At 48.3% G+C, this 19,147-nt stretch overlaps 1 protein-coding gene across 1 annotated transcript in view; it reads right to left on the bottom strand.

The window, feature by feature from the left end:
* Rhp (GTP-Rho-binding protein rhophilin) overlaps nucleotides 1–19,147 on the bottom strand; it is a gene marked incomplete in the record, with an annotated part of 127,037 nt that overhangs the window by 22,116 nt on the left and 85,774 nt on the right. Inside the window, 2 exon segments of the mRNA XM_077686752.1 lie at nucleotides 885–960; nucleotides 4,844–4,972. Of these exon segments, the coding sequence (XP_077542878.1) occupies nucleotides 885–960; nucleotides 4,844–4,972 (205 nt within the window).

Raw genomic sequence — 19,147 nt, 5'->3', positions numbered from 1 at the left:
AAACACAAAATTCTCACACTAAATCATGTGTTTCGCGACGTCAGTGATGACGTATCCAGGGCAGGTATCTGATACCAATGTTAGTATGTCGACTAGGGTTGCAGCGAATGGCAAAACGTCTTTTGTTGCTTTTTTTTACCGTCTGTCCACAATACCGCTCAAGACCACTGTTCGCATTCGCTTTGATTTTGACCAGATTTGTACCTAGTAATTGTTTCAACAATAGGTATGCTCAACATACAGGGTCACGCAAGACAATGTCACCCATCCCGATTGGCCACTGTTGTGTGAGACAACCCCTAACGCGCTGGACGGCTGTGCAGCTGTAACCAGCATAGTGCATGCAGTAGGCACTGGTGCTCCTATGTTGTAACTTCCATTGTTTACTCTGCCATATATACTGCTACAAAAAGAATATGCACGAAATTTAAGTGCAAATAGCTCATTCTGAAAGCTTATATTCACTGTTTAATTTGCGTTGGATTTTGTCAGCTAAGCTAAGCTAACAGGTTTTGAAGGCGGGGGGGAAGGGCCCGAAACTGTCTGGCGTGGGGTGGCGACACCTTATCAGCCTCAGCCAATCGCAACCAGCTTGCCCATGTACGTCATAAGTTCAGTGCAGAAAAGGAGGCGAGGTGTCGGATGCATCTTTTCTGTTTTCCTCTTTACACAGCTTTTTTGAGTAAAGGTTGCACTAAAAATGGTGTCAGTATTATTCTAACGAGACAATCTTTCGAATGAACCAAACTTGCATTTTGTCTTCATGGCCCCCTCAATCATTCAGGGCGAAGCGGATAAAAGAAAAGGAAAGAAAATGGATGAGGGGGAGGGGAGGGGGGAAGCGAATTTTGATCACACATAGCAAGCAGGGAAATGCCACTTGCCTTGAAGGGCTCCTTGAAATCAATATCTTTGGTCTCCTTGAGGCCCAGTGGGATCATAGGCACCACTTGTGACTGGCTGCAAAAACAAAGGCGGACACGATAACTCAGAGGCATGTAATTTTAAATATTTTTTTTTGTATTCCGCACAAAAATGTTATACCTTCCTCAAAAAAAAAAAAAAACAAGCACAGTCAGGCTCCTCATTACATTCCAACTTTAATGCCAAGACTTTGCCTGTTAAAGACGTGGCCTGCAAGCATTAGGTGAGATAATTGCAAATGCACTTGCACATGTAAACACATTTGCACATGTGAACAACAGGATAAATGGAGGTATCAGTTAATCTAGAAGCCAATCCTATAATTAAATTTTTAATGTTATTACCAAACTACGTTTACCAGACTAAGATGACCTAACACTGACAAGGACTAAAACGTGAAACCGCATAAGAGTATGCACTAAAAAATATAAACTGTGGTTGCTAACATGTGCAAATTAATTGCAGTACACTTTTGAATGTGCCAGTCATGGCATTTGAAATATCGTGTAGTGCCTTGGGCAAGGCAGGGCACTTTCTGAGAAAATTCTATATTCTTTTTTGTACCTTTCTACAGCAGCTTCTCCAAATGGTATTGATAACATTGCATGGGTTATTGAAGTGACAACTGCTACCTGTAACAGTGTATAACAGTCCCGAAGGGGAAATTTTTACTGAAAGACAAACCGAAAGCCCAAATTTCGTATTTCGAAGTGTGTAAAGTAGGGAGCACAAGACATCACTTCACCAAAGTGCAAAAAAACTCGCATTTTGCAAACACCCCTTGCGTTTCCAGAAAGGCGAAGGCATGAACTGCCTGCCAGTTCAATTCAATTTTTAAAAATATTTGCTAAGGTTGTGCAAATCCACAGAGTTTTTAAATATCGAAGTGGCAAGTACGATTTGATTCTGTACCACTATTATTTAAGCTTCAAATATGCTCAAATATAAATATGTTCAAATATGTTCAAATATAATCAAATACCACATCAAGCTTCAAATATCTCTGAAGCATTTAAAGTTTGAAAAATCAAATAGATACTTGCTTCAGTGAAATAGCTAGATACATGGAATTGGGCCTTTTGTTAAAAATGAGAACTGCCTCCTTTTAAACCCATTCAAACAATCGTGGGCAACAAGTAATGCATCAGTTATATTGCACTTCAAGTTCTTGCAACTGCTTCAAAAAATATTAGGCGTACTGCCAAGAAAAAGCCTGCACATAGCACAGGAGGAAAGACAAATAGAGCATGTACACAATGTTATCCTTACTGATTGATTGATTGATTGTGGGGTTTAACGCGCCGACGCAATGCAGGCGATGAGGCGCGCCGTAGTGGAGGGCTCCAGATTAATTTTGACCACCTGGGGATCTTTAACGTGCGCCGAAATCTCGTACACACGGGCGTAATGTTATCCTTACTATAATATTATCCAGGCTAATATTATCCAATAATAGCCTGGTATTGTAACAACACCGAAAGGTGCAGTGTTCAACATTTAATTGCGACCATGCAAACTTGGACACGGATAGCGCAGCAATGTGCGAGAAATGTGAGGCACAACATGGTTCTACTCTGCAGCCATAAACAAGGCAAACTTCCTTGGTCAGCAAAAGATGCAATACTGTTATCACTGCGGCCAAAGAAGCATTTTCTCCTCCAAAGATATTTAAAATCAATAGAATGTTACAGACTGAATACCAATTAAATATAGTACACAGTAAATCAAAAATTGTCCTTTCCATCCATATGGGCAATAGGCCTAGAATGCAGGAACCAATACACGGGTCAGAAGGGAAAGACGGTTTTTAATGTAGTGGCATTTCATCCCACTAAGCAATAAGTGCAAGGAGTCATGATCTCACTTCTCTTGAGAGGTGCGCACACAAGCATCAAATAGCGGCTCTCAAAAATGCCAATTGCATAAGCCTAGGTTTGTATCTATGAACGTCAAGTGTAAAGGTGGAGCCTGTAACCCATACACCAGTAGCATTGCCACTGGACTTACGTGGGTTTTGGCTTTCCAGCGTCCTTTTGCCCCTATCAACATCTCCGTTCACTACCATCCTAACCACGCGGTAAGACAGGTCCAGTCAAGAGCTACAGATGACAGAGGCACAGGATTGGTCGAATACATGTGGCTTGCCCCAGTTTTAGAGAAAAAGCACACCAGCTGCATCTTGAAGTGTGTCACAGGGTGCAGGCCCTAACAACATCCTCCCGCCCACGAGTCAGTAAAATGTTTGTTTCGTTCTCTTACTTTTCAGAAGAACAGCTTGCATTTTCAGCAATCTAAAAATTTTAATTGTAATTTGTAGTCAAAAAAGTTCATAAAATTCAGTAAGCTCTTTTCAGTCAACGTTAACAGATTTAGTCAGATAACAAAATTAAAAGTGAGAAATAGAGGGATTAACGTAAAGAGTGAGAAACTGTCTATAATGACCCATCCCTGAGCTGTCAAGATTACCCTTGTGGGCTGAACAGCAGCGTATATAATGACAGTAAAAGTGCTGAGGATCCCGCATAACAGGCTATATGGGTTATGTGCATGACATACACAGTGCATGCAGGCGTGGATCACACATGGCAAAACTTCACTTGAATGAACATTTTCGATAAACAAACAGTTTTGAAATCCTCTGCTGGCACAGCATCATTGCATCTCATGAAAAAATGCTTTACCAGCAGCTCTGAGTTAAACAACTTTTATTGATTGATTTCCTTCGAAATGCTACACCTTTAACAATAACTTCCTGTGTCGCTTGAACTTTGCCTACTTTGCTCCAATTGGCCTGGCCCACTCCAGCCAAAATCATGCCTACTTGTAGTGGCTAATATTGTTCATGTCATATGGCTGCAGCCAGAGCTAACAATTCACTGGCTCTTGGTTGCATAACAAGAAATTATATGACGACATACGACTCCTACCAATGTGCAGTAGAAACTGGAAAACCATCTGACATCTCCAGGCAAGCAGCTGCGCCACATATAAAACCAGAGCCTGGACATATGTGGTCAGTTTGTGGCCTTATGTGGCCAGTTTGTAGCCATATGCGGACATTTATCCAAGACGGCAACACGTTAATAATCTGCAAGCTAATGCACGTGATAAAAAATAAGTGTTACTCATTTAATTTCGATGTGCCACGCTAACTTTGGTCTTTTAAAGCATACTGTTGGAGGCTAATGTCAGCAGTGTGCAGTGTGAAGTCTCGAACTTTTTCTTTGGTCCCCTGAAGTTCGCTCAATTAAGTTTGCATTGCATATGAGGCATATACGCATTAGCTAAATGCAGTTTTTTTGTTAGGTACACAGGCACACAGGTAGAGAAACGCTTGCTAGATTGGTGCGTGGCGACCACAAAATGGCAACAGCTCTTATTTGACGAGAGACAAGGTGAAAGAAGGGTGACCACGACGGTGTGATCGTCCTCCCTTTAGCTTGACTTTCATCAAATTTTTACTGCTCCCTGTTCGTAGTCAATTAACATTTAGCACTGGTGTAACGATCTGTCATCTGGTTTTTCAACACAAGTGTTGACGTTTGTTTTACTTGCAGCAATGCACGAGTTAAATTGTCAGGCATAACTTATAAATATGCACAAGCAACTAGTGAAACTAGATTGACTGAAAGGTGCAGAGGGTGCCTGGGTGAACAGGGGCTGAATTCTACTGGGTGCTGGAAGGCATCCGGAAGGGCACCGGAAGATATTCGGCGGGGTTGATTTCCCATGGGGTCTACGTGACATCACCGAATTATAGCCAAAACTTATTCGCATGACGCAGGCTGGGTGGCGTTTTCACTCTGTGCCAATCACGTGAGACCCAACGGGAAATCAACCTCACCGGATATCTTCCGGTGTCCTTCCGGATGCCTTCGGCATGCAGTAGAATTCGGCCCCAAGTGGCGGGTGTACTCACTTCTCGCTCTGGTAGATCTGCACAGAGCTGTTGAGCTCAGCCAGCTGCTCCTTCAGCAGCTGCAGGTTCGAGTTGAGGAAGCTCAGCTCCAGGGCAACCGTCTCGCGGAGCTTCTTGTTCGTGGTTGCTCTGCATGAACCAGCACAGGGACACCTTTAATAGGAACCTCCCCCGTCCGACAAAAAGGTGGAGACACATGTGCAGGTGTGGCAATGAAAGCCCAACAATGGCACGTATGCACATACAATTAAGGAGAATGACGTTTTGCATAAGGTTCTTTTTTTTTTTTTTTCGTGGAGAAAAGAAAGGGAGATATTAGTGCAAGGCTGACATACTACTTATGACTGATGCTTTTCATGTTAAGAAAATGATTGGCCATGCACTTTAGAAGTCACAAAATAGCTTTAAATGCAGAAATATCTGTGGGAATTGTGGAATGCTCGCATTCTTGTGGAGGGGGTGAAAACACAAGCAAAGGAGGAAAGAAGAGTATGTGCATGTGTGCACATATTTGCATTCGCCATGCACACACCCATGTGTGGACACATGAGGTGCCCCACGTTACTCTAACTCGGGTTTTTCAAAAACGCACAAGAAAATTTTTTTGCAGGTGGGTTAAATAGCCAAGTAGGGATTATAACTACTCTGTTTACATTGTGAAATTGGCAGTAGGTAATAATTACAGCCAGCCCACCTTATGAAAATCTATAACAGAGCTTCTGGTTCAAGGTACCATCAAATACACCAGCGTTCAAGCTCATACCGGACACCTGGGCCCCAATTGCACGATACAAGCTAGATCACTAATGCATTGAATGGTGACCAAGTGGGGTCGATATGTCAATTTGATGCAAGGAGTGACTCATTCAAGGTTACAGGTAAACAAAGAACATCCAAAGTGACAAAGAACATCCAAAGAACATCCAAACATCCATCCATCCATCCAACTAGGTAATTAGAAGACGTGGATGCATATAAGTAACTATCTTGGACAAGTTGTTAGTGCTGATCAAAACCACAAGAAAGAAATCAGGTGCAACACTCTCAAGCCATTAACAAAAGGCTACCTCTGTTGTAGAAGGCTAAGTGACAAATCCAGTCATAAGAAACGTTTGCGCAAAAAAATATGCTGAAACATCCTGTGCAACTTTTTTGCCTCATACTTTCAGTGAACATAGCGTACGCAATGGTATTTTTTGCTTACAGCTGGGCAAGACCAGCAATTGCGCAGCAAAGTTCCCATCACTTTGGCACGGGGGCAGTGGCTCAGAAAGATATCACGAAGATGGCTGCAGTTCTCACCACAAGCATTGACCTGGGATGGCTCTCATGCTAAGCTTTGCCATCTGTTGGTCTTGTAAGCCACCCCAAGGTAGTTCGTACACGCATGGCTCAAGTAGCGGTGAAAACTCTGCATCCGTTGAAGACATTGCCGTCGATTAGTCCCCCCCTCGCTGGAAAGACATTCTGTTTTGTGCAAGAATAACACCGCTTCCACGCAAAAGATGACCCTGTTGGATCTGCTTTATACAAATTCAAGCCTTCCCTGTGAACTTTTGCGTGAGCACAGACGAGCTTCACGTAAAAAGAAGCCTACTCAACGCAAAGCTAAAGTCGATAAAGTTTTCTAATGTTTAAATGAATGGCAGTGCTCGAAAATAAAAGAATGGGAGTTTAGCAGGTAGATATGGTATGCCAGTGTCGTTTACTTGTGTACGTTGAACTTTGCATTGCTAAGAAGCGGGTCTAGACTGAACCGTAAGTTCTCAGTGCTGGCAGGTGCCATAGGACTGATCAGTACAATTGGTATTGATTGGTACGGCCGCTACAATTTATGCGAGCAGTCACAGGTCGCACTGCAAGGGGAAAAAAAACGCAGGACAGGCTGGGGATTAAATAAAGCACCACCTGAAGGAGCGCTTCGTCCCTACACAGCAATTTTTCGGCACGCTGACTCCCATTGTCACCAGCTGTTATGGGCAGGTTGCTGGGTATAAAGCCTGTTGTGGTGTTGGCACAGTGCGCAGTACATGACGCGGACAGAATAAAAAAAAAAACAATCAAAATTTCAACGCCGTGCCACTGCCTCGAATATTTACGTAAACAGGACTTCAAGCCAGCGGGCTGGCTGCCCCATGTTTAAGCGCGTCATACAGAGCGCCCCAATCACCATATACGATCAGCCGCTGCACGGCGCTGACCATGGTACACCATTGTGCCAGAGGTAACATCCCTCCATCCAGCACCAACCAGGATCTGGCGCACAGGCTCGTTATGCAATCGCTCGCGCCCGGCTCGCACCATTTCATGCTATCGCAGAAACACGCAGGAACCTCGGAGCCGGAGGCGCTTCCAGCGGCCACGCGCCGCTCGGGGGCGCGCTCGGCGCTTATCTCGAAATACGAAGGCGCCAGCGCAGAAGGCGCACGCCGCGTGTCTCGCGCGAGAGCGTCCCCATTGTCGCCGTCTCCAGCAGCGATCGGCGTGCCAAGGCCGCCGGCTTAGAGGGGACACACTGTCGCGATTCTCGATGGGTATGCACGCTGGGTTTCGTGTTTTTGGGCGAGGGGCACCCGAGGACCGCGGATTAGGCCACGGCGAGGGAGATCTGAACGGCGAACCCGATGTGGCCGTCGCAGGTCATGCATTTTGCAAAAGGCAGCCGACGTGGCGCATGCACGACGAGCAGCGGCTTCTGCAGCCGCAATGAAAGGAACGTTGAAGCATCGAAATTGACGACGATAATAAAACCGCCCTCATAGATACGTCGAAAGCAACGCTACGGCCACAAACGCGAAAACAAGACGAAGGTCACCGCCGCCGCCGAACTGTATACACAACATGCGTCTATCTGGAGCATTGAGCTGAACCATTGAACTGGCATGGAGCCAATGCCTATTTAACTCAATGGCAGCTTACCGACTTTACGCGACAGCACCAATTGGCCTCTATAATTGGCCTCTTTACACGACAGCACCAATTGGCCTCTGCTGTCGGGACTTATAGGTCCCGACAGCAGCTGACTTAAAAACCGCCGACCCCGGTTGACAACCCAACAGACAAGATGGCGGGCATGCAATGAACGCACGTGACAACAGCGAGCGCGGTCACAGTGTACATGGATAATTGATCGATTGTAGGTTTAACGCGCCGACGCAACGTAGGCGATGAGGCGCACCGTAGTGGAGGGCTCCGGATTAATTTCGACCACCTGGGGATCTTTCACATGTACCGAAATCTCATACACACGGATGTTTTTTTGCTTTTCGCCTCCATCAGAAAAGCGGCCGCCGCAGCCGGGAATCGAACCCGCGACCTCGTGCTCAGCAGCGCAACGCCTTAGCCACTGAGCCACCGCGGCGGGTGTGTGTACGTGGATACCTACATCTGAGAGGAGCGTGCAGATAAAGCAATATACAACTTCAACCGAACGAATTTTCCTACATTAAGCGTTTCAGATCAGCTAATTGCGGGAAAATCCCCCGCCGACACAAGATTGCCCCAAATACAAATATGTGCTCCACCTAAACGAAAAGTTTGTCTTGTTCTTCTTTTGCATAGGCCGTATATATTTTTCTACCTGTCGTGTCACCGTGGAAAACAAACACCCCATTCATTTTTCTTCTAAATTTAATTGTTGGTGGCAAGAGGTGCTTTGCCGCGATATCGAAGTCACAGCCATTTGGGAGGCTAACATGCTGGAATTGTTGCGTAGTCATAGCTAGAGCAAACGACCTGCTGGCGCCTGTGCGTACCACAATACCGTTTCGTGGAAGAAATGTGACGAGGCGACGACAAAGATGGCGGTACGGTACCGTCTTACCCTCCCACGAAGATGCATCGGCGTGGCCAGCGCGGGCTCTGTCATGACCGCCTTGTAAATAGCGTAAATAGATCGCTCATTTCCTAACGATGGTTCATATCATGTGCTTTGCCGCCACGTAACCTCATTTTTTAGGCACTGAATGAGCGAGATAATGCTGGTGACGAAAAATAAATGACCTTGATTTATTTCAAGCGCGTAAACAACACTGTTCAGTACTGACTTCTGTAGCGCAAGTTTCATTCAAACTTTCTATGTGGTTTCCTGGAATTCGTTCAACTGACGTGTCACAATGCCGGAATTGTGTTGAAATCGTTCCAGTTCAACCTGCGGTTCGCTGGTGCCAATGTGACAGCTCATTTCGAACTCCTTTGACATTGCTGTTTGCAACGGCAGGAGCGTTATTCCCAAGCTTTTTGTAAGTTAAAAAAAAAAAAGGGGGGGGGGGGGGGCACTTCGCGCCCACAGATGGCATGGTGCCAAAAATGCAGCGGATTGAAGCACTTCCTTTCACAGCTCGCTAGCCGCTGAAAACACTCAACGCAATCGGAAAAAGATATATATGTCATAGGGAGTCAACGGTTATGCAAGCTTCCCGACAATAGAATAAAGGTTATTCTGCCACTGTAATTCCGGGCAGCAATGAAGATGTTTCGAAGCAACCTCGAAAGCCTCATAAGCCTCAAAATAATCTTGGTCTACAAGAACGCCAAGGAGACCTAGCCAACGAACTCCCCACGTGCCCCATGGTTGGGGCAGGCGAAGCCAACGTTTCTAGATCCTTTAGCGTTGGGCGAGGCTCCCTCGGATCCGTTCCCGGAGCTACTCGGTTTTGATTCGCTGTCCCAAGACTGGAGCAACCGGCTACCGATGTTTTGGTGCCCGAACAATCTTTAAAGCGAAGCTTCGAAGCTTTATATGGCCACCGTTCCGTGCCTTTTGCCTGTACGCGAGCAGAACTTGCGGCAAAGCTAACTTTATCGCGAATGCTCAGTACAGAGCGGCCGTGACTCTTGTTATATCAAAAACTTTTCCAAAAACAATTATATGACGATTGGCCGCTAAGACGACTCTACTGTTACGCTGAGTTTCATTACTTGCCATAATTAGTTGATTCACAATAAATGAGTTCGTACATTTCACCTAAATTCAGTGTCACCTCTGCGCCGTGTGCTCAACAGCTTCGCTAGTTATCCACCTTCACAGAGTGGAATGGCTCAGCCGCTCGTTTTTATTTTTGTTTGTTTTGTTGCTTTACTCCGGCTTCGCGCATACATAGCTTGTACGTACAATTTAGAGACAAATGGTGTCTGAATAACCAAACAAGCCACGTCGATTACGCTTTTCGACCAGCTAACTGGCCTAGGGAACACGAACGTTGGCTGTCTGCAACCTTTGGGGCGACAGGTGCTTATTAATCCGTAAGAGATAGGTGCTTTTAAGCCACGCGATCGCTCTCCAAGACACGCGAAAAGGGAGGCCGTGCTCCCGCTAAAGCAGTGGGTGTGCGCCACCAGTGCGCGGCAGCTGACGCGTGAGTGAAGTCGAAGTCATATAACCGTGACGAACGTCGAATGATGAACGCACGCCGCGCCCAGCGAGAATACGTGACCCTGAAAATCGCATGCAGCGCACGGTAAAGCGATTCGAATAATGACGCTTTCGCCGAAAGCGGCTTCGTTTTTCCTTTCGACCCCCCTCATCAGCATCATGGCACGCACACTAGTCGGGACGACGACACTCATTACATGCGGTAGCACACACGCGGCGCGCAGTGGCCGTCACGACGCGGTCCAATTAAAGAGCCGGGGTCGAGCTCCTCGGGCGGCGTGTGTCGCCACGCTGCGCCAGACACGCGGGGGGCGTCGGCCGAGCCGTGCGTGCCAACACGGCCCAGATCGCACGAGACAAAAGCGGCAACACGGGGCACGCAACCACCGGCCATGTTCCCAGCGGGTCTCGTTTCAAGGTCAGCGCAAGGCCCAATTACGCGACGCCCAAAGCCACGACCCTATTTTGGGCCCGCTCGTTATCATTAGGCGCCGGCCCGGGTCTTCGCTCTCGCACGGCGCGAGACCACGACGCCCCGTGCTCGGGCACGGTAATTGACGAAAGTGACCTCAATTGGCGGCTTTCTCTAAACGCGGCATTAAGCGCCAGACCGACTGGATTACCCGCCCCCGTCTTCCTCTCCTTTCCTTTGTTTCCCCGTCACTGGAGAGTTTTGAGTTTTCTTGAGTCTTCTTTCGCTCTTTTTTATTTATTTATTTTTTTTTTTGGGGGGGGGGGGTACCAGAGCTTATTGTCCCTTGTTTTCGTTTATGACGTGAGCGACAACTTCGAAGTACGGCCAGTTCTACGCATGAGAAGACTAAAGAATACCTGTCCTAAACGAAGGCGTGGTGAAAAGAAGGAGTCGGCTGTAAACGCTAACAGAACGCAAACTTTGTTACGGAAAGATGCAACTATCGCACGCAGTGCTGTGGAATTCAAGCAACATGGCGGCGTAGTGCCCCAGAAATCGCTTTGTTCCGAAATTTAAAGTCGTGGGTAGACTATATTCTTCCCCGGGGATATTTTCCACCGCTTCGTGGTGCATGGCGGGAAATATGCGTTCGCTAGCAGGGCTGACCTCACCAGTTCACATTAAAGAGCCTTGTCTCTGGACCAGGAGCGGTGATTATGGGACCGATAAAAGTTCCCATAGCCTTACTACACTCACCGCAAACAATCATGTATCAAGCACAGAAATAGACACATTTGCGTTTAAAAACAAAAAATCGAAGTGATCTAATGCAGATTCGTCCTGTACAGCTACGCGCGCAAGACTCATTTGGTTCATTTGCGTCGTTATAAGCGGCTCCATATATATCGACCTTGCTTGTTCTCTTTAACGTTTGCGCATGCATGTAACTCAGCGTAAATTCCTGCTTTCAAAGCATTGTCCAACGCGCATCCATAGATATGCAACACTGCTTTGGCTTTACAGAATGGGCGCAGGCTTCTGACTTTGCGCGCACATTTCTGGTGGCCGGCCCTCCCAGTGCTTGCGCAGTAATTGAGTGATCCATTGAACTTGTTGGCTGAGTTGATCAGCCGATTTATAAAATGATGCTCAATACACCTGTTTCGGGTATGCACTACTCTTTGGGCACGCAACACGGCGCTAGACTTCATAGTACTCCCGCGGGCTTCATTCAGGCTAGCGAAAATATTTATTCGCTTGGCCGACCCACCTACGCTTTCGCACTAACAAAAAACAAAAAAGACCGACACTAAAGGAAACGTTTTTCCTCGTGGTCCTTTTAACGGCGTCAAATAAAGGTTTTAGCGTGATCTTGTTTACTTGGATTTTCGTTAACGCACGCATTTTGATTTGTGCAATTTTGAGCTCTTGCCCAATACAATCAATTATTTTAGAGGCCTGATTGACCCTATCATTCTTGGTGGAACGGAGGTGGTGATATTCTCCACAATATGCTTTTTTCTAATTTTGTAGGCATTTTATGTTACTTCCGGACATTTTATTTTTCTTATTTACAACATTTCTTGCAGCCCGCGCAGCTAGCTACGTCACCAACTTCACAGTTGTGCGTACCGAGCAAGCCAAATGTTTCCGCGCAACCTTTAATTGGCCACCACACCTTGCAGCTCTACACACGCCAAGTTTCAGATCACGGAAACAACGGGCGCCGCGCGTTCCTCGCTTCCCATTCTGCGGGTTAAACGGTTTCTTTTTTGTTTTGTTTTTTCTCTCTGACCACAGCCTTCCTCTCTCGCGGAAGTGAATCGTATAACGGGGCTATGATTATACAGTTGGAAATTCGCTTTCAAGGTTCATTTGTCTGCGCTCATGACGCTTCGATTCGAGTGGCGGTGTTGGCGCGCAGCAGCATGCTCCGAGCAATCGAATCATTCGCCCAAGAACGCAGGCGACGAGCGAAAAAGCCTGCGCATACCAGCTGCTGCCTGCAAACAAGGCTCACCCTCGCCTCTAGATGGCGTTGACACAGGTCACTGGAAAGCAAGGCTGCATGCGAGAGGCAATCGGCATGCCGGCCAATTTCTTTCGCACTCACGCCCAACAGCCAGGATCTGCAACAGCACCTAACGCACGCCGCGAAGGCAGCGCTCACTTTTTTTTCTCTCCTGCCCCGTCTTAGGCGAGATTTCGCAGTGAATCTCAACCAACTGGCCCAATTGTACATTCGGATGCGGAGGGGTGCATTCGCCCGAAGAGCGCTTTTATCACTCGCATCGATTGAGTTCCCGCGTGCATTCGCGCTTGCCAAACAAGTACACCTTTCAGTGAAGCTTCAAGCCAGACGGCAACGGAGTGCGCCGCGAGGTAAGTGCGCACGCTCATGTGCCATCAGGTCACAGGAGAAACGATCAGTAAGCCTATGGCCTGCGTCGTCGGGTTTCTGCTTTTAACAGCCGACCTTTGTACGCCGACCAAATTCGTCCTACCCCGAAACAAACCTTGAAGGTTAAAGAAAAAATGTGTTGGCTAGGAGGGGGTGATGATACAGTATCGTTTGTGGGATCGTTGATCGGCACGTTCGCACATTTTATAACAACGCAAGAAATACACTAGTGGGAGGGAAAAGAAGATCGGTAGTGTGTGTCCTGGATGGATAAGCTTGTGGGGTTTAACGCGCCGACGCAACGCAGGCGATGAGGCACGCCGTAGTGGAGGGCTCCGGATTAATTTTGACAACCTGGGGATCTTTAACGTGCGCCTGGATGGATAAGCTGCGTCACTAGAAAATATCAGGTGAGCTTTTGGACTTCGAGAGGCACTGCGAACACGGTCGCCATGAGGCGCGTGATGTGAAAAAGTTATGACAAACTGCCAAGCAATTGGGCTGCATACATCAAACGTTCGCAATGCGCTTAACCCTTGTCCCAACATTTTTTTCGCGCCAAAAATTATCATTTGTCGGAGCCACTCCAATTCAATCCAGTGTCATCTAAGCAACCTCGGCAACCACAGCAACGCGCAGACATCACCTAGCATCAGCGGTGTCTACAGCAGCGCCACGCCCATTTAATCGGAAAGATTTTAAATTCAGCGCCAATACCCCAGCGTGCAGTGAGCCCTACCAGCCGCGGCGTCCACAGCAACGCGCTACGCGCTGCCGTCCCCTACAGCTTTTGGCGTGCACAAAGCGTCATGCCTTTGTGGCACAGCGGACAGCGTACTCGCTTGGCGATGAAGACGTTTGTTATTAGAATTCTGACACGGAAGCTTTTAAGAAGTCGTGCGCAAGCAAAAAACAAAAAAAAAACAAAAAAGAAAGAAAAACGCCGTGACACGTCAATGCATGCGCGTCATTATTAAAGGCAAAGCAACGTCGTTCATCAAGTTCACCTACAACTCGACAAATGTGCCACTTCCCCGCAGGAGGCCTGTACAACCAGCCACGACTTGTCGCGCACGTTCGGCGTTAAAAGCGATTAACGCCCAGGTGCACCCCCACACGACCCGCTTCTCCCCTCGCGGTCCTCGCGCTTGGCTGCTGCCGCCGGCGTGTCTGGTATCTGCCAGGCGTTCTAGCGCGCTTCGAACGGTGCGCACGACAAGAGTGCTCGGGGCACCGTTTCGTTCCACTCTCGTTTCACGCCGGCGGCACGCGAAAGGAGTCCCGTCGGTTGACGAATTCTCCCGCAGTCACGAAACGGCGCCCTAAAAAAAGCAGCACAAGGACGCGGCATGGAAAGTGCGATGCGCGCGTAGGGCGACACGACGAAGCACCGCGGCGACAGCTCAGGCACGCGGCAGCCACGTAGGTGCACCCGCCACGGCCTCCGCGGCTTTCACCCCGGAGGACATCGGTTGATGAATGCTTTCGGACGGAATACAGGCCACCGTATGCTGCACACAGGATCCGCATACCAGGAGCCATGAAGCCTGCCACCTTCTGTCCGCATTTCTTGTTCCTGTGTACCTATAAGGCCAGCTCATTTCGAATGCCAAGATAACCGTTATGGCACGTTAAAGGTCCGAATAACCTGAAGGAGAGTTTTTTGAGACCAGTGCCACAGTGCCTGCCCTGGCGAGCGGGCAATGACACCCGTTCCCGAGCGCTTGCACTGATCGCACGGCCAGACGCGGCGTCCCAGATTAAGGTCCCAGATGCTCTCGGTGCGCCATCAGCGCCAGGCCGACGATCTAATTGCTGCGCCCGGGGCGAGCTTCCGTGGCTTTCTGCAGCCCTGCTACCGCGACTCGGCTTCTGCTCACATGCACGGCCGTAGCTGACGCGAAGGGGACCCAGATTTCTCGTGCCCGCGGGAAAAGCATTGCACGCCGGCCCCCAGTGGGCGCGACAAACGCTTCAGGGCGCGGTCCCCCGTGCGTGCCGACAACTTTCGTCAAGTCGTCGCTCCCACTCTCCACTTCAATGCTCCAACGCACCACGTCGGCGGGAGTCTTTCCATTACCTGGCGCTCTCAACTTCTCACGCAAATATTTTCCCCCCATAGTCTATTCCATGTGTCCCGTCTTTACCTCAGAGCTGTTGTTCAACTCCTTCGAGGCGCAACTGTGACATCACTTCGGAAGGCGAGGACGAGGGAAGAGGCTTGGCTGCGGAAACCAGCGCGAGTTAGGTCTCCGAAGTGTGCGGCCCGGTTCGCCTTCATCGTAGACGAATTCGGCAAGCTATCTCTATACGACAAAGATCTCTGCTTGCGGATGGGTCGAATCCTAGAATTCCTACGTTTGACTAATTTGGGTTGTAGGTATGATAACGTTCGTACCCCGTCGGACAACGCTTCCACGGCATATGTTTTGTCATGTCTTGGTGGAACGTTGCGTACATTCGTCACGTTTCCGGTGTGGTGGCATCAGGCCCGTAGCCAAGTTACACGCTACTTTTTGGCATTGCTCGTGGCAGGTGTGCGGGAAGTACGAGATGAAGCCACGAAAAGGCAGCATCACGGGATGAGGGCAGCGTGCGACGCATTCCTCTCTTAGCCAACACCCTTGATCTCTAAACTTCCGCTGCGCTCACATAAAACCACGCAGTCGACAGTCTATAGACAAGCCGATATATATAAAAAGAACGAATGAACTTGGAGGGGATAACGGACACCTGATCTCGCCACTCATCCTGGACGAAGATTAATGGATCCCACTAATGTCCCCAGCATTGAAGAATATCACGGGGGATCGCAAAACGGAGCAAGCTACACTTCGCAGATGAGCGCAGACCACCGGGGATTTCACTTGGCCTCTTGGCTGTGTTTGCCCTTGACCGGACTGCTTAAGGAGCTTTGACACCGCGCACGCCCTCTACAGTCTTCTTCGCACAGACGACCGGAAGCGTTGGACGCCCACGAGCGGCGTGGGCATCTGCCCTACGAGGCTGACCCACGCAACCCGACCACGCGGGTCGGGCCTCTTCCGGTCGGCAGAGTAGCTCCGCGGTTTTTCTTGTTGCAACTTTCACCGCGCACAAGTTCGAAGGCGGGCGAAAGTTGAATGCACGGGCATCTCAGGAAGCTGCAGCTACGCGCGCCTTCCATTGATCGACCCAGTGGTCGTACGTGCAGGAGCAAAAGGAATACGTGCCGTGTGTATTCAATCAATCCGATCCACGGTCAACGGCGATTCTCTCCCCTGACACTTAAATCCTGTGTGCATTCCCGACCGCCGGTGGACATGCAGGATTACAGACCACATTTGCCAATTGGCTCGACTATATCCACTGTCGCTAATAGCAGTTTCATACGTAAATTTAAATTCAAGAGGCATCCGCTTGCTGTTCAACAACAAAAATAATTCAGTAGTTTGCAGCACAGCAAAGCTGCTACCTCTTCCCGCGCACTTCTTCACCCATGGCAAGGGTTCATCGAAAATACCGATTTCCTATTTCGCTAAATATTGATATTTCCTTTTTTGTAGAATGGCTCCGATCTGTGCGTGTTGGTACATAATCGGATGAGAATCGGCTTGCATTTAGACAAACACAAGGACAGGACAAGAAGGCAGGAAGAAGGACAGCAGTGTGGCGCGTATTTTCTTTCCTTCTTGTGTTCGTCTAAATTCGAGCTGATTCCCATCCGATTCTTTTTTTTGTTTTTGTTTTTCAGTTTAAAAGCACGTTTTGTTATACCGATAATCATTGTGACACAGAATATCTGATGCGCAATGACAGGATAGTTATGTGGAACTTAAAAAAGAAAGCATGCTTGCGCGTTGTGCCAAGTCCCCGCTCGATTTTGTATGAGGGCGTGTACCCCTGCAGCGAGTCCGTAGGCAGGGTTCTCGTCTTATTTTCCGAGCTGATGTGCGGACATGCGTGCTAAGAAAGCATTTCACTGAAGTTTTCGCGAAAGCTTCCCTGACATAGTGGAGAGTCCCAAGTGCAAAAATTTGATTTCTTTTAGATTAAACATTTTGGTGGGGACTCCAAATTATGTCGGCATACTATAGAGTTGGCCTAACCATTCGATTTTACCATTACGGGCACCTGACGCAAACGCTTAGCTTCTTAAATAATTTAGCTTACCTTGAGCTTTAATACATACGTTATCAATGTGGCTTCCGCTCGGTAGTCTCTCAAAACTGGCACTTGATGCAAAGTCCAAGAGTGATTACCAGAACAAGTGATAGTTGGTGACACTGATGGGTAATGTTTTGGTTTCATTTAGTTTCACACCTCATTTTTCGTACCATGCCTGAATAGATGGGAACAATTCATTAAATTTTATTCAACTGCTGTATACATGGCACAATCGCCTGCGGATAGCCTGGTTGAAATAGCCGTATAAACGGATAAGTAGATGTTGGAATAAAATTGGTGCGAGGACAGAACCCTGGGGTACTCCAGAAACTACATCCAAGGATACAATAAGGAGGAGGCGTGAGAGGGCCAAATGTACCGCTAGAGAGTGTGCCGCAGGAAACGTGAAGGACAGCACAACGCGCACACAATGGGCGGGTCGAGCTGCCTTGTTTCGAGCCCTACATTTTGCTGGTTAAACAGCCTTCAGCCGTAAACCAGCATGACTGAAACACCCTATTTTTGCATAACAAGCCAGCCTGGCAAAGCGCTTTGCGAGCTGCTGTAATAAAAAAGTGATCTGCAAAAAAAAAAAAAAAAAAAAGGGGGGGGGGGGGTGGCGAGGGTGAAAAGCCATTTACGAACACCAATATGGAAGATTCCCAAATGGTGTGCGGCTTAAGCACATGCGACAAAGTTGTCAGGCGCCAGCTAAGGGCTTCGTGATGGCAAGAAACAGGCCCAGCGACCGCCCCACCTTATTTTCCTCCTTCCCTGCGGCAGTGGGCAGGAAGAAAAAATAAAGATGGCCGGTATATATATATATATATATATATATATATATATATATATATATATATATATATATATATATATATATATATATATATATATATATATATATATATATATATATATATATATATAGAGAGAGAGAGAGAGAGAGAGAGAGAGAGAGAGAGAGAGAGAGAGGGATGAAAGCGACTAAGTGGCGTCGGCCCTTCACCCAAAGGCTTCATGCTCGCCATTCGGTACCGTGTCAGAAGCAACACAAGCAAACAGTGTCTCAAAATGCCCGCTAGAAATGTAGCCCGCGCAATCCGTTGCCTGGTAGCGAGTGCCACGTTCATGAGCCCAATAATAAATGCGCGACCGCAGCTAGCCTGCTAAAGAAAAGGAAAGGGGAACAGATGCATACCTACGCCGTATAACGCGGGTAACTGGATCACGGCATTGCCACGAGCGAAACTGCAAAGGGAGGGGGGCCTTCGCGGAGGAATAATAACGGCCAGAGAGGGTACGGAATCATTAGAAGCGGGGACACTCTTCCCGCACGCCACGAGCAGCCTCCGCCACTGACGTATTTGGAGCACGCCGCACCGCGACACCACGAGAAAGACTCCATCCGAACAGGAACGCCGGCCCGGATATATATGGCAAGATTCAAGTCCACATTAACGCCTGTAGGGCATGAGCGCCAAACGACTGTGATTTGCCTCCCGTAGCAATTCCCTACACCGCCATCACCGTATTTGACACACACGGAATAAGCCGGTGAGCGCCGACACATACCGACCCAACAAAAAATGGCAGGGAGCGCTGTCGCCCGGAGCCACACTTTTTCCGCCAGTGATGAGCGATTTCAGTCACCTTGCCGTGCAGATGGACGCTGGCCACAGCAGGCAGCAATGAAGCGAAATTAAATTTAGTCTGAGATACGCTTATACCACCGAATTATTAAGGCAAAAAAAAAAAAAAAAGTTCGGCACCGGCATGGCACGCGCAGACCCAGTTTCGAGATTTCGCGCAGTTGACCAGGTGCCGAGTGCCCTACCAGGACCGATCCGGCGCTCGCCAAAAGCAGAGCGGAGAACCGCTCCCGGCAATAATGTACGCAGTAGTCGACCGACGCCACTGCGCGTGCGCAGCCGGTGCAAAACCGTTTGTGCGCATGCGCAGATGCCCCGG

The sequence above is a fragment of the Haemaphysalis longicornis genome, unplaced genomic scaffold, assembly GCF_048455015.1.
Source record: "Haemaphysalis longicornis isolate Haplotype H1 unplaced genomic scaffold, Haemaphysalis longicornis Haplotype H1 scaffold_1, whole genome shotgun sequence".
Lineage (NCBI taxonomy): Eukaryota > Metazoa > Arthropoda > Arachnida > Ixodida > Ixodidae > Haemaphysalis > Haemaphysalis longicornis.
Note: the sequence above shows the minus strand (reverse complement) of the source record. Positions and strands in the feature narration are given on the sequence as shown.